Source organism: Parasteatoda tepidariorum, chromosome X1 (assembly GCF_043381705.1).
Source record: "Parasteatoda tepidariorum isolate YZ-2023 chromosome X1, CAS_Ptep_4.0, whole genome shotgun sequence".
NCBI lineage: Eukaryota > Metazoa > Arthropoda > Arachnida > Araneae > Theridiidae > Parasteatoda > Parasteatoda tepidariorum.
Genome location: NC_092214.1, coordinates 32,805,213 through 32,821,908, shown reverse-complemented (window position 1 = coordinate 32,821,908; position 16,696 = coordinate 32,805,213). Strand labels below are relative to the sequence as shown.

General features: G+C 28.8%; 2 protein-coding genes across 7 annotated transcripts in view; one reads left to right on the top strand and one right to left on the bottom strand.

The window, feature by feature from the left end:
- Positions 1–12,248, bottom strand: part of LOC107445930 (DNA-directed RNA polymerase I subunit RPA49) — a 36,419-nt gene extending 24,171 nt beyond the window's left edge. For 3 of the 6 annotated variants that reach the window (XM_071187951.1, XM_071187950.1, XM_071187952.1), the window contains exons 1-4: positions 12,013–12,135; positions 11,622–11,736; positions 6,097–6,194; positions 2,677–2,750 (exon numbers count right to left, since the gene is read on the bottom strand). In XM_071187951.1, the coding sequence (XP_071044052.1) occupies positions 2,677–2,750; positions 6,097–6,194; positions 11,622–11,709 (260 nt within the window). In that variant the 5' untranslated portion in view covers positions 11,710–11,736; positions 12,013–12,135. Of the gene's footprint in view, positions 1–2,676; positions 2,751–6,096; positions 6,195–11,621; positions 11,739–11,901 lie in introns of all 6 variants that reach the window. The other 3 variants (XM_071187949.1, XM_043050348.2, XM_071187948.1) reach the window with 3 other exon arrangements.
- A 30-nt stretch (positions 12,249–12,278) lies between these two features.
- On the top strand, positions 12,279–13,587 carry LOC107445932 (YEATS domain-containing protein 4). Its single transcript, XM_043050339.2, has one exon. It carries the CDS (start codon positions 12,385–12,387, stop codon positions 13,102–13,104), a length of 720 nt encoding a protein of 239 aa, XP_042906273.1. The 5' UTR covers positions 12,279–12,384; the 3' UTR covers positions 13,105–13,587.
- Positions 13,588–16,696: the final 3,109 nt, after the last annotated feature.

Below are 16,696 nucleotides of genomic sequence, written 5' to 3'. Positions count from 1 at the left end.
TCTTTACAATTTAAAAACTCCTTGAAAAAGTTTTTTTTTGCAATAACGGACCCTATTTGCACAAATTCATAAAAGCGGACCCTGGTTGAAAGAATGTGAGTAATTTTTTCACAATTTCACGAAAAACGGACCTTTCACAAAATGTCTGGACAGACCCCTGACAATGTATACATAATTCTAAATGTAGCTACAGAAAAATGAGTATGTTTTTCCTTTTTACAGAGACATTCAAGTTAGTCATATGATTCAAAATAGGTGCTCTTAGTCCTACCTCACTTTTTCAGATGGTTCGATTGTTAAGTTTACTCCTCCTAACACCTCCCTATCTCTAGATGGGAAAGATGGTAATACCTCCTTGAAAGTAAACCCCCCACTAAGCACAGAAAGAAAAACAGCAATGCATAAGACATGAGACTCTGTGGAGCTGACATTCACAATTGATAATCTGTCAGATGTCTGAAGAAATGTTTCATTTATATGAACACCTCAATGACTAGATTTCTGTTATCGTTTTTTAGACCCGGCTGTGTTGAATATAATCCCCAAATTGATAATAAGTAGAAAGCAATTTTCCATGGGGGAAGAAATTGAGAGCATTTAAGGCACATCAGCTTGTGGGACCTCATAACCAAGTATTATCCAGATGAAAAGATCAAAAGATGTCACAGTCTGAAATATTTCACATGAGCAGTATCATTTTCTTTCCTTTCTTTGCAAAGATAAAGGAAGGTGAGAAGAGAATATATATATGTATACAATCAGATCTCGATATAAGGTCATCCCCGCATATAAGGTCACCCCGCATATAAGGTCACGTTTCCAAAGTCCCGGCTCACTGAATAGGAATTCTTTGTTATAGATTATCGGATATATGGTCAAGTTTTAAAAATTATTATCGCATATAAGGTCATTTTTATTCAATTACCCCTCTCGAATTCTAGGAAAATGTTGCAGCCAACGAATTTCTGAAATTGTTTCACAAGTTGTGGACAGTGGTCCTGAGACTGTAGCTGTAAACCAAGTGGAAGCCTTCAATGCAATAAATGTCATACGAATTTTTTTTACAAACCATGAGGGAGCTGGGAAACATATTGAGAAGCTAAAAAATCTAGAAAACATTGTTCGAATAATGAAACCAAAAGCGAGACAGACCTGCATGAATGATTATTTTAAATAAGGTAAGATGTAATGTATGTATGTACACTTTGAGGAAATTTGCTTTACTTTAAGTACATTTTTTAAAAGAAATCTAACTTTCGTTAATTCTTTACTAATTCTGTTAAAATTTATTGACTTAAATATTTAATTTATCGTTTTCGCTTGTAATACCATTTTTAAAAAGTCATAATGTGTACTATTTACGTGCTTATTTACGAACTGTCAATGAATTGGTTAAAAGGTCACCCCGCTTAGAAGGTCACTTTTGCGACGTCCCTTAGGGTGACCTTATATCGAGGTCTGACTGTATATATATATATTTAAATCATGATAAGCTGTACAATATATGTAAGAACTTGGTCTATTTTAATTTTAGTAAGCTTTGTAATAAAGCATGTTTTTTCCAAGGGTTTAACTTCAAGACCAGATCAATTTCTTCGAAGAAGTTTTAAGACAAATGTGAAAACCTGTTAACATCATCATGTTAAGAATGAGCATTACTTAGTCTTTTTAATTATTCTGAAATCTTCAAAAAATGTTTGGTCCAAAAAAGCAGTGAGCATATATTGAAATGAATTTCTAGAACATATAATGTGCAACTTATTCATTTATTTGTATGAATTTAGTTAGCTTTGAAAACAAACAGCAAAAGCAAAAATAAATTTTTTAAAAAACTGGAATACAGACTACATTACTGAATGATAATAATAATTTAGAGTCAGTAGGAAAGTTCAAAGTTTTATAAAGTAAAACTACATTAGGGTAGGACCTCATTAGGGGATTTATATATTCCATGCAACAGCAAGTTTCTTTAACAGATTCAACATTACATGTTCTTACAGGAGATGAAAACTAGCTTTTCATACTTGTTGCATTAGGTTAAGGAAGTTAATTATTAGTTAAATAGAGGTCATAATATGTTTAAGTAATAAGAGTAAGCAAATCTGCTAAGACACTGAACGAATTGAAAAAAAAAAGTTTTAATAAAAAATACAGCATTTTGCTCTCTGAAAGTCAATTTCCTACAAACAAATAATTTTGAAACCATCTAAAATGAAAGGCAGGTTGATTGATATTGAAAGCATGAGAAAACAAGACATTTTGGAGATATATGTGGTCGGACATATGAGCCCAAGGGTACAAAAAGGATTAGTAAGTATAATGCAATTTCTCTAAGATACTTTTAATAAGTAACTAAGTAACCAAAAACTAAAACTCAGCGGCGCGACAGCCCAAAGAGGGCCAAGGTCTACTGTGCCCATCTCAGTTTTCTTGACCTTTGGGCTCTGGGGTGCAGGAGCAGATGTTCCGGTTAGGTGGTCAGCCAAACGTGAAACCCCCAGTGTTTAGTTCCCAAGCATGCTTGGTACTGATTTATCGACCCACTGAATGGATGAACGGCTGAGTCAACCTCGCCCGGCTCGAGGATAGAACCAGGGACCTGTGGCACGACAGCGCGAAGCGCTACCGCTCAGCCACCGTGCGTCAAGTAACCAAAGCTTTACATAAAAAACTTACACAGAAGAGGTGACTTGAAACATGCTTCGATCATAGTTGGTTCCAGAATACATCAGATGATCAGTTGAAGCAACCTAAGTGACACCCACTTTAGTTATTACAGATACAGGATGTTCTAAATTACGTTAACTTATTTGAAAAATTTATAACAAGAAAACATTTGAGCTTAAAACACTATGCTGGCAGTGAATTCATGTGACGGCACATAAATTTTTTCCCCAGAGCTTTTGATTTTAATATTAAAAAATTTCAAACACTGCTATTCCCTTTTACTGTTCTTTACTAATTTCATCCTTGGATTCAACAAATGATTACATCTAATAATGAACATTTAAAAAAAATTTTTTTTTCATTTTTATTCCTAATAGATTTTGAAACATATTGATGTAATTTTTAATTAGTTTTCTTCTGTTTAAAGGTTTAAAATCAAAAACGCTGGAAATAAAATTTATGCCCTGTCACACGAATTTGCTGTAAAAATTGTTTTCGTCTCCTTAACCATTCTACAGTAATAAATTTTTGCTAAAAGTCTAGTTTAAAACCTGGAAGTAAAAAAATTTTGATTCATCATAGTTGCATACATCTTAATAGCACTTTAATCAATCAAGTATTTTACAATTGCATAAAGTTATAGCAATATTTCTTCTCAATACATAGCATCCTTCTTGAATAATGAAGATGAAAACTTTTTTTGTTTTAAAAACACGAGGTGAAAGGACATCTTTAGGTGCAACAGACACTCAGTCAGTTAGTAATTTTATTCAAAGAAAGTAACATTTTATTTAAAAATAATAATAAATAAAAAAAACTGTGCTAAGAACACAGAAAAAAATTTTACTGTATCAAGACTTTTTGTGCCTAGGGATTGTTTTTAAAACTATAACAATGTAAAAACATTTTCTCAGACCTTGAGTAGACCTTTAAATTTTCATATATTTGTGAAGAGTATTTTTGTATATATATATTTATGCTTGTGATCTAATTAAAAATTATTAGAATTTTTTTCTTCTTGTTGTTTCTTAGTTAGCTAAAACATTTATTCTGCCTCAATAACCACATTAAAAGAGTTGTTGAAAAGACAACAGTGAAAGAAAAATAACTTTAGGGATAAGAATAAATTATGAATGGAATAAAAATGTTAAAAAGTCTGATAATAGTGAAATCTGTAAATGTTTAAATATAAATAATTTAGGCAGCATTAAAAAAAAATTGCAAGCATTATTTTAAAATAAATAAATCTCTAATTAATTTTTTAAAAAAGAGTAGATGCTGTATTTTGACAGTTTAAAAATAAATAACACAGCAATAGGTATATTTGTAATAAACTATGTAAATATTTTAATAGATAATTATCACTTCTAATATAATAAGTGTGATAAAAATAAAAAGCTGAAGCGGAAATTACATTTAGTTTTTTTTTAAATAATTTCTGATGTTCCAGATCTTCAACTTCAACATGAGACTTCTAATTAGTCACTAAAGAAATTTTCAGGGTTTTACCACAATGACAGTGGAATAAGAAATAAGATACTCCATCAATATTTCATTTTAATATTATATATATTCTTTTATTACGATTCCTGAAAATGCACCTGTATATGCATTTCTCTTACTCAGCAACAAAGAAAGTCCATTTTTCTCTTTTGAGTTGGCAACTAAGAATTGAAATTTCAAGTGTAAGCTGTCATAAGCATGAAAGTGTAAATGTAAATTTTTGCAAATTTTTGAATGAAAATTCTTTTCTCACATGAACTATGAAAAGCTAAAACAAACAGAGTTTTAAGTTGGTTAGAATAGAAAGGTTAAAAGAGAACACCTCATGTCAGCAAACTAAGTGTTCTATGTTATGTTTTAAATTTACTTATGCAGGTTCAATAATCATAATTTTATTCATTATTCATTGGAAAATGAGTATTAACTGAACTGTTATGCATTTTAAGGATTTAATAAAAAAAAAGCTTGCTTAAAGAGGAAAAAAAAACGTTGATGACAATTATGAAAGATGCAACATTGAAAGACGTGCTGTCATATATGTTGTTTACAAAAACAGAATTGTTTTCTTTTGTAAGGTTTTCTATTTCTACCACTAGTGAGAAGCAGGTGCGGAACTCACTAGTGGTGGGAAAAGCTTTAATATCTCTGATAAAAGTATTTTCAACCCTTCATGAAAATATTTTCCTAAAATTTACTTAGACAGAATTTTAAACATTTTCTATTGCACCTGCTATTCGCAAGGGATCTTTCTGCAGCACCCAGGAAAATTTCTCTTTAGACAAGTCTGTGGCTTAGCAAGAATAGAAAAAATTTGCCATATGTGTGGAAATTCAAGAAAATTTTTACTAAACTTTGCTCCATTACATGATAAAAAAAAAATTCCAAATAGATGGCTCTTTGACAAAATGTTTACACAATCACAGCATCACAGATAGTTAGTAATTAAGAAATATATCACAGACAGTTAGTATTAAAGAAAACAACAATCTGAATAAAAATAACATTTTTAAATCAAAAATTATTAAGTTTTAAAAATTAATTATGAAAAACTGCATTATAAATGTCCTTAAGAAGTGCTAAAAATGATACTGCTGAGGAGAAATATAATCAGCAAAATTTAGATATTTTAACACAAAGTGAATTGGCATTGAAAAATGTATTTAAGTACCTGCTTAACAACAGAACAGATACAATGTACTATTATCATAATGTAAAATGTTAGTATTTTATTCTTATTTTAGTAGAAGGACAAATTTATTTACATCACACTAAAGATGCACAATGGACTATTGACGTCAATCTGGAAAACAACCCTGAGGTTAATCCAAAGACATACGATTATAAATTTTCAGAGAGGATGTCTCCTTCACCTTGCTAGCCAGAGGAACTGTAGACGTTTAGTTGAGCACTTTATGGTAGAATATTTTAGCAAAAACCGATACCACACACCTTTGGTTACTTTCACAGGCGGATCAAAGTGGTCATTCACCAACACACTGACTACTGTCAGTGATGCTTGATTTGCGTTATCTACTAAAAAGAGTGTCTTACAATCAGTCGACAGTTGGACTATTCTTATTTGATGATCATATGCTGATAACATATTCGGTTGATGATGATTTTATATGTTATTTCTGTTAGAAGGCACTAACTAATACATGTATCACTGAATATAAAATTCCAAATATTTTTAAACCCTAACTTTGATTTTACATAAAACGTATGAAAAACAAAAATTAGAAGCTAAATTATAAATGTATTTGAAAAACATGCTATAATATCAATCTCATGTATAAACTAAGTACTTAATTCACAAATTAATTTAGAGTATAGAACTATAAATGGATTATAATTACAAACAAAAAGATATAATATAATTATTTACAAGAATCTGACCGTCCAGTTTGATAATTCAAAATAACTTACAAGAATGCGTCTACACTTCTGGTTCACAATATTTCCTTTATACATCTCAAAGTTAACAGAACTCAGAGTTTTCCTCAAACAAGCGTTAGAAAATTCCACTAAAAATAACATAAGAAACTCGATGGTTACAAAAGAAATGCATTACATTAAAAACATATTCCATGCTGAAACTGTGTTTCATAATACACAAATAAATAGAAGATGTATATGTATTGGCCCACACAAAAGGCACTGAATTTCAAAACTAGCACTATTTATTTTTCACTACAAATTTCAATCAAACTGCTAAATAACCAATAATAGTTAAGTGTAAAAAATCTGTTTTCCATACACAATATTTTCAAGAAACAGTGCCACACTATAATAAAAATGGTTATAAAAATTATTATAGTTATCCATAAAATGTTAACTAGTAAATATAAATTATTACTATAAAAATAATAAAGATAAATTTTAAGAAAATAAAATTGCGAACTCTCAGTAATTATCATCTGCTAAAACTCTTTAACAAAATATACACGACAAAGATACAAGATATACACGACAAAGATGCAAAATAGTTTTTATACATATATTTACACATAAGATCTATTCATAATTCCTTTTTACTTAATATTTGTTTTTTTCTACTCTTGTAACATTTTTGCTTTAAAACTTTCATTAATTCTGCCTGGTCATTATTAAATAAGCATAAATCAAAATGCCATCAAATGCATTCTTAGAAATTTTATCCTTTTAATTGAACTAGCAAATGATAATTGGAATAAAAAATTTCAATTCAATATTCTGCTGTTCAATAGATGAAAAACGTAAGAGAAAAGAAATTCAAAATTGAGATTTTTATACATTTGACATTTTTATATACAATGCTACATATTGCACATGACCACGCTGCATTATACATAAACTATATATTACAAAAAAAAGTTCTAAAACTTATTCTATTTTATCATTTTTCTAAAAATCTATTCTAGCACTCGTAGCATTAGAAATGGAAAGAAAATAGTTGTCAAGCTGTTTTTTTTAAAATCCAGATTGAAAAACGAAGTTTTTCAATTGCTCGGCAATATTATCATTTGCAAATTCATCTTCCCCATACATTTTTTTTTGTTGCTCAACAAGCTTTCTCTTATCATGCTCATTACTAATTTAGTATCTTTTCATACAAAGTAATCCCTTCAAGCACTACCACCATTTTTTTTTTAAACATCTTTAACATTGCTTCAAATGAAAACCCTTAAGCTACATTGAGAGAAATCCACAGAAAAAGAAAAATGGTAAATCTAAACTAAAATGAAACAAAGGATTAATAGTATTAAGCTTAGATTTTATTTATTGAAAGAAAAAGAAAATTAATGAAATTTTTTTAAAGCTAATAAAATCATTTAACGTAAAGAGGTAGGAAAAAACTGACTATTTATATAAGTAGGGCTTCCTCAACTGTCAAATGAATCTTAAAATCTCAACATAAAAAATTAAATAATCTGCAGGAATATAACTAAGGCAAACTGGAAATATCTGTGTATTGACTGCAGCTAATCTAAATTTTAATTTAAATGAAGTGAATGATTTCAAAACATTCTGACGGATATTTATTCAAAGACAGAATAAATTTTAAATTTTTAAAGAGATTTGACAAAAGTTCTAGTTCAATGAATTCTGACAAGCTCAGACTTTATTTTTAATGAAAAAAAATGTTCTCATTAATTCTTTGTAATTTAAAATAAAAATTTCGAACAAACTTCTGAAAATTTGTTAGGTCAATTCCTCAGAACCCAGTTTTTATCCTAGAATAAATACCATGTCATGTACTTCAAAAAATAATTTTAAAAAAAGCTTCTTTTTGGATCAAAAGTTCATCCAAAGTGTTAGTTTTTTTTTTAGTACAATATTAGTACAATAAGTTTTTTAAAATAAAGTTTATGTAAGAAAAAAATTCCTTAGAATTTACACAATTCTTGAATAAATGAGCATGTGTGTAATAAAATTATAGAACTCAAATTATATTGAAATAATAATAAATAATTATTTGAATTAAATTTAAGTTCAGACTTATAANAAAAGCTGGATTCAGTTCGCAAAAAACAAAGTATTGCAATTTGATCATATGTAACTAACAGTAGAGGGTTCACTTCAGAACATATCAAATTTTCATGCCATTTGAATGATTTTTCTCAGTTCTATGAACATTTGAATTTAGGCCTTTTCTTTGCAGATTTAAAAATTTTCGCAAACTTTTGACCGGTAGTGTATTTTTAACAAGAAAATTCGACAAAAAGCAACACATTTTTGAACACAATATTTAGTAGGAATTGTTTTACACCAAAAATAACTGCCCAATAGCTGCCTGAATATCCTCTAAAGCCTTATTCGCACAGTCAGACATAGTCTGCTTTTCTGAATATAGTTAATAACTACAGAGATTGAGAATCAATTAAAAAAATTATACATTGAGATCAGATAATTATTGGTAAAAGCACTTAATCTAAAAATTTTATCTTTACTTAATCTAAAAAATCTGCCTAAATTTGTAACATAATAGAAATAAAATCAAGTTTTTAACAGATAAATATCTGACCCAAACAAAATTTTTTATGACAAATTTTTCAAATAAATTTAAAACTTAGGCATTAGGCAAATGAAATTCGAGTATTCTTTATGTTTAAGGAAAACTTAAAATACTTTGTTGAAAATAACATACTTTTTACCAAAAAAATAAAAAACAATTAAGATAAGAGAGATCAAAGTGGTTCAGGGACTGAGCCTCTCAATAAGGTGGCCTATGTTCAAATCCCAGTGATGATTGGTTGATATGGCAGACAGAAAATGGGTTAGAATACCCTTTTTGGCGGGCGAGTTATGGGAGATTTGTGTGGTTTTCCTATTTATGTAATGCAAATGACAGTTTGTCCCCACCAAACTCTAACTTAAGGGCTAGTTAGTCTCGATGCTTGATCCAGGAGTTTCCTTGTCTTCTGGGTGGAGATTAAAAATTATAAGATAGTTGAATAATGAAGTCCAAATTGGCTCGGCTCTTCAATGCTAGTCATATACCAAAACAATTACTATAAGAATTTCTACTTGTATTTATCAGTGTNACTTGTAAATTTTTTATTCTTTTAAATGTTATATTTCTACCATTTTTTTTTTCTCTTTAAAGTTAGGAGTACCTTTCTATTTTCTCTTACTTTATGCATTACACTTGTCGGTATTGCAGATAAAGTACGATAAACAAATTCGTAAATTAAAATCCATATTAATAAAAGTCTAAAACGAAAAATATGCAAGAAAATTTCAGCATATATCTTGAAAAGAGGGGAGGAGTGGGGGAAGGAGGGGAGGGCCCAAAAACGGCTATGCCTAGGGCCTACGAAAGGTATAATCCGGCTCTGTGCCTAGGGCCTACGAAATGTATAATCCAGCTCTGCCCGCGCCACTTGCCCTTTAATCTCTGTAAATGCACCCTCTTTGCCCTTTTTGTAAAAATAAGCCGCCATTTCTTAAAAATGCAACCTTTTTATTCGATTTTTTCAGGAAAATATTATTTTCGTAACCATTAATTTTAATGAAAAGTCCACTTCTGATTTATTTTGTGGTTGACAGTTATATAATTTTAATTTTAACTTGTTTCCTTCATTTCAGTAAGATTTTTCTTATGTTGTCTAGTTGCATAGTTAAAATTTGCATAATATTTGGCCTCAGGGATATTCACATCTTTTATTTGGGGGAGGGAGTATTAATAATTTAAGTTGTCATTATTTTTTTGAACAAATACCTTTTATCTAAAAATGCACCTTTAAATGTGTATTTTATCATAATTTTCAGCTTAAAATATAAATAAAATGCTTTAAGCGATTAGTCCTTTTTTAGCATAATTTTTTGAAGAGAATTCAAACACAGAGAATGTCTTTTAGCTTGACTTTGATTATTTTTCAAAAGCTTCCAAACTTTTTGTTATTTTGATAATGAGTGAAAATTATTTTGTGAAATATACACATAAAATAGCATAAGAAGGCAATTTAAAAATTGAGGATCAAATTCAGTTATGACAAAACATTACATATTTTGATAAATTTTAACAGTGGTGAGTTAACTTTCACAACCCAAAGTGCCCTTTCCTGAGACGAAGCACCCATCTCTTTTTATTCTTAGGAAGAACTCTGCATTTACATACATATGAGTAAAATTAAATTTAAACTTTAATGAATAGGTTTATGAATAGGCAATACTTTTTTTTAAAAATTAAATTGTCTTTTTTTTTTAGCTCAATTCAGAGATTACATTACTGTAAAACACTTGAACAAGCCCCCAGATTTGATTTACCTACAGTTTCATACAACCCATCCCTCTCATAGAATAAGCATAATAAATAGAATAATAATAAAATAAGTACCCATCCATCTCCCACATACAGAGTTAAATAATACAGAAATATGCATGCACACAGAGAGCAAATACAACCATGGAAATTCTTAAACTTTGCAGATACTCTTTTAAATTAACAGGAGTGACCATAGGATTAAGGAAAACAAATATCCCGACTCAAATAAGAGTGATTCAAAAATCAAAAGTCGCGATTCATATTCACGCTTCATTAAAATTCAATATCACGATTCTTCAAGCGATTTTAAAATCAAAGATCGCGATTCGTATTTACGTAATTTTAAAATCAAACATCGAAATCACGAAATTAAAAATCCGAAATCACGATTTGTATTCATGCGTTTTTAAAATATAATATCGCTATTCAAATTCACACGATTTTGATATCAAACAACGATTTACGAAACTTAAAACTTACACATTGCAACTTGTATTCACACGATTAAAAAATTAAATATCAGGATTCAAATTCGCGAGATTTAAAAATCAAACGGAATCATTCGTATTCACGCGCCTTTAATGTTCAATATCAGGATTTGTATTCACACTTCTTTAAATTTTAATATTGTGAATCGCATTCACGTAATTTTAAACTCAAACATCGCGATTCGTATTCACTCGATTTTAAAATCAAACATCTCAATTCATATTCTGTCGTATTTAAAATCAAACATTTCGATTCGTTTTTATGCGATTTCAAAATTAAACAACTCGATTCGTATTCACGCGATTTTATACGCTTCATTAGGAGTGGTTTAAAAAGTATTCTCTCTCAATTAGATATGGTTGTAAATAAATATATTCAAATTAAATTTTTTGTTCTTTGTGTTTAATTTTTATTAAAGAATGTTTACTTTCTCGCTAATTGACGTTGGAATCATAATAATTTTGGAAAATAATGAAGATGAAAAGCAAGCTTCATAAAATGCAATATATTTTAATGACTTAATTTCACTTTAATTTGTTTTATACGTAATTAAAGAGAGTAACATTTCCATTTCATTAAAAAAGATTGCATTTCCATTTCATTTAACTATTCTTTTTAGAATCATCAAAATCCAAGAGTTACCATGATTGAGGCATATCTGTATATAATACTTTTATCTGCGATTTAAAAACTTATGAAAAAAAGATTATCATACCTAAGCATAAGGCTTTGTCGTTAAGTGATTCTTTTTCTTCATTGATTTGCTTCTTTTCCTTTTTAATTTCAAACTGTGACTCCATCATTATGGGTATTCACTCTATAGCTAATACCTAGAATTCGATGTTAAAAAATTTTATTATTTACATATAAAAACAAAATCATTACTTTCATCAGAAAATTATAATTCCCTGTTTAACATAAAAATGATAATAAATATTATTTAAAAGGATACACTTAAAAAAATTTTAATAAATAATAATAAAGAAATGACGAACGTGCAAAATTTAGAAATATTTTCAGTAGTTCGCACGATATTTCATGCTTTTACTTAAAAAGTAATAACATAGCAGCAAATTATTAGAAAAATATATATGGAAAATCTTTACGTCTCCTGTTGAGTTTTCCTACAAACATAAAATCAAAACTAGCACTCCGGCTCCAAAAATGTAAATAAGGACCATGACGTCATGCCCACCAGTGAATGAAAAAGAAAAATAATCAGAAAGAAAAATATTGTTATTTTATTATAAAAAATGCTATTCTTTTATTCTTAAGAATTAACTTAATCAATAAAGCATTGAAGCAGAGCAGGACAACGAAGAACCTTCAAACTTCCTCAATACCCTTGATGAGCGAGATTTCCGATTGGGCAGAAATAGGCAAGATCAATCTATGGAGATTTTTCATTGTAAACAAATACTGGAAGTACCGTATGAACTCTAGTCATAGTGTAAAATTTAACTTTATAGAATAAAACAATGGAAAGTAAACCAACTGTGCCACTTACTGTCCATCAAAAAACTCCAGCTGCAAAAGCTAGTGGACAAAACAGTAAGCTTAATGCTGAACAAGAAGCCGGTGGACGATTGAAAGGTGTTCAAGTCGTAAAACCTATTGTGTACGGCAACGTTGCTTGGTATTTGGGTGAAAAACGGCAGGAAGATGGACATACTCATCAATGGAATGTTTATTTGAAAGCTTATGATCATGAGGACATGTCAGTGTATGTAAAACGTGTTCATTTTAAATTGCATGAGAGCTATGCTGATCCAAACCGAGTTTGTCATGCTCCACCCTATGGAGTGACAGAAACTGGTTGGGGAGAATTTGAAGTTGTGATCAAAATATTCTTTCAAGACAGCAATGAAAGACCCGTAACTATTTATCACTTCCTGAAGCTTTTTGATAGGGAAAAGGATGGTAATGTCAAAAATACGACAGTGCCTGTAAATTCAGAATTTTACGATGAGCTTGTGTTTTGTGATCCTACTGTTAAAATGCACAGATTATTAAGTCACCCTAAACTAAGTACTCCAGAACAACAACATAATACTGATTATGAGGGGAAAAAGGTTCAAGATTTACAAAAAGTATTAACAGCTAAGAAAAAAGTGAAACAAGAAATTGATGAATTGAAAACAAGGCTTGCAGAAGCAAAAGAAAATATCCTGAAACTGAAATCTAATGTTTCTTCATAAGTTTCCGGATACTTCATTTGTTTATGTTGGAAAATGCCACTTTTTTACTGAATCATTAACTATGGAATTTGAAACTGTTTTTCATCAATAATCTTTAAAGCAAAACAAACAAAAAATTATTTCAAAATTTATTCACATGATATAGAATTTGTTGGCAATAATCTCTTTGCATTTTTATATCTGCTTTACTTTCACATTCATAAGATTTTAAAATTTACTTTTTTTTTATTCACATGATTTTAACATCCATTGCCTTCATTTACCATGCTATTTTTTCCCCCCTCTTTTTATTGAAAACCACAGTTTATTAATTTTATACTGTTATGTACTGTTTCTTCATCATAGACAATGTTTGAGCTTGATAGTATATCTTTCATTCATTTTTTAAAAAAATCTCATTTGTTGACTGTTTCTTTTATATCATCTGCTTTGTAAGATTTTAATCTGTGTATAATAATTTTTATTAAAATTACATTGTTATTAGTTTGTTTTTGAGGTAATCTTTAATAACTTCACATAAATTTACGATTTATTATTAAACATCTTAGTGTGTAATCTTAAAGTGGTGTGAAAAATATGATATATATTTATACTCATATATAAGCATTAATCTTAATTGGGAACAAATTTGCAGTTCTATTACAAGTGGATTTCAATTTTAATAACTTACATGTTTGAAAATGTCCAGGGATGGCTTAGTGGTTAAAGCTCTGAACTGTCATTGTGACAAACTGGAGTTCGATACCCGGTGGCGGCTTGAAGCCCAGCCAGCTTCACATCAATGGATGCCAGTTTGTCTGTTAAGTAAAGGCTGCTTGTGCGCAGTGCTGACGACATTTCCACACTCATGCCGTTGGTCTCAAAATTGTAGAGCCTTAATCTCTATGACCCCCCTGACTCACAATGGATTGTTGCGGGAATGCTTTACTTTTAAATGTCTGAAAATATTTATTGAACAAACGTTAATATGATACAAATTGTACCTATTTTAATGTTAAAGCGAAATGCATGATGATTACATATGCATACCATAAAACATGTATAGATGTTACTAGAAAATTCTGTTGCATAAATCATTATTGAGTTGAAAATTTATGAGCATTGTCTGAATGAAACCAGATTTTCTACTTGGATTCTAAACAATGGATTTATTTTACAATTTTTCTATAAAATTATAGAGTATTCTCTAATTCATTTTAAGAGGCCTGATATCAGACTAGTGACTTGCCATAAAAGAGGGACAAAAACCAGTTTAAATAGTTTTGATTATTTGAACTTGTTGTCAAATTTTTAGAACTTTGAAAAGTTTCATAAATAAGGGAATTTCAATCTAATCTTAATTTTTCATAATTTGGTTCACTAGTTTCAAATTAGTTTTTTTTATTATAAGGAAATAATTCAAGAGTAAAATTAGCATTTTTATGTTCTTTACTCAAAATTTTAACTCGTATCTTGTTTATTTAAATTAACATGAACTATTTCATTTAAAATGTCTGAAATTTTTAAAATCATCACATATATTTATGTAAGAAAAAGAAATATGTATGAAATGTTGACAAAAAATTCATTGTAAACAAATTAACTGCTTTAGAAAATAAGATTGAATGCTATAGTTTAACAAATAATTTTAGTCTAGGTATATTCCCATGTTTCAAAGTTTTGTGCATTTTACTGTGAGAGTTTCACCCACAAGCTATAGCACTCTAATGACCGGAGATCGGTGTCAGATAGTTTGGTGTCAAACTTAAATTGTTTCTTTATTACAACCAGAATCCATTGTCAATCAAAATTCTGTTTTCGAAAAAAGATTTAGAGTTCTGAAATCTCTTTTCCTGACAACAATACAAGTTTTAATCATTTCTTGAACTATAATAGGAAATTGTTACATTTAAGAAAATTAATATTGATGTTACAATTTAAAAAATTAATAATAATCTATGGTAGTAAATAAATTTATTTACATATTAAAATAATGGATTAAAAAAATGTATATGTACTTGTATTCGGATATAGTCATTGAGTGAAAAAAACAGGCAATTATGGATTTCAAAGTTAACAAATAAAGGCCGAAAATAGGATCAATAGTCATTAAATTGAGGGGTATATGATCATTAAGGAAAAGTGGTAGTACAATGCTATTGTGGGATTACAATAACCCAATAGGTTCAAATGGTCACAAAGTGTGAGGTTTCAAATTGGATAAATTGGTATCACCAAATTTGGAATAAGGGTTGAAAACTAAAATTAATCAAAATCAAAGATTAAAAGATAAATAAGACAAAGATATGGTATATCCAAATATAAATATATCATTTAGCACAATTTAGAGATGTTTCCAAAGAGAAATGAAACAAATACCCATAACAATAATAAAAGTACTCACCAAATACAGGAGAAATAAAAACAACTCTCACCAAATGGAAACAAATAATATTCACACATTTCTTTAAATTCAGCACAACATTTAATTGTGAACAAATTCGCAATTTATTTAGTAAAACATATCTTTTGGCACAATTTGTAACACAAGAAAGCCTAGAATTAGAAATGGGTGATAAGATAATTGAAAGTGAAGGGTCATGCATAAAAATAAAATATAAGAGAACAAGAAATTTGACAGTTGAACAAGATAAATATCGAAATAAATCTTGAATTTGAGACAATCTTTAATGCTAAAGGTATAAATGTAGATATTTAATTTTCGGAAATTGATTATGGTTTGTAGATTTTATTTAAAATTAAAGGCTAAGAAAAAGGATGTGCAAAAAAAAAAATATCTTCTATACGGACATTAGCCCGCAATTATCTGCCACTTTTAAATATGTTTATGCATTTGGTGTAGTGTGGTCTTCCAAGTTCAGTATCAAATCTTAAGATGTTATATTAATCAAATAACATCCTTTAGAACACATTTAATTGATGTGTCAAAAAATCTTATGTTACATTTGAAATTAATTAGTACATATTAAAAAAATGGAATTTATTGGTTAAAAATTATAAGAATATTAAACATAGCTAGTTTATCAAATTTTGCCAAAAAATTTATTCTTGAAACAAATCATAATAAAAATCTCAAGTTCTATGTATACTGAAAGTTGTTTTCTGTTATGAAATGAAAATGAATGCCATAAAACTTTTGACTTTAAAAAAGGGTGTCTTACTCTATGTTGATAAAAAAAAATTCATTACAATTATATTAGGTTGTCAAGGAAGAAACTTGTAGATTGCATATGTCAACTTTAGCTGTTTATTTTTTGACACTGGCTTAAAATTTACTACATTTTCTTTTGTAGAAAAGTTAAATCTCTCTTGCTTAAAGAAATCATCATAAGCAACCATATCATACCATACCCAATTTTTTCATTTTTTTTAAAAGCAAAAACTTGAATTTCTGACAATCTGTAATATCTGCTGTATTTAAGAAATATAGTTCCAATAGTTAAGTCAGAAAACTGATCAAAAGTTTAAGCCACTGCTATTGATTTGTTTCATTTTTTTTTTTTTTTTTCGTATCTCTAGAATTATTAATGTTTTTCAAATTATCTTTGCATTCAAAGATAGCTTCGAGCAAAAAATATACTTTCATAATAAT

Bases quoted from the DNA above. Each gene is read 5' to 3' on its own strand.
- LOC107445932 (XM_043050339.2), top strand. From the start codon at position 12,385: ATGGAAAGTAAACCAACTGTGCCACTTACTGTCCATCAAAAAACTCCA.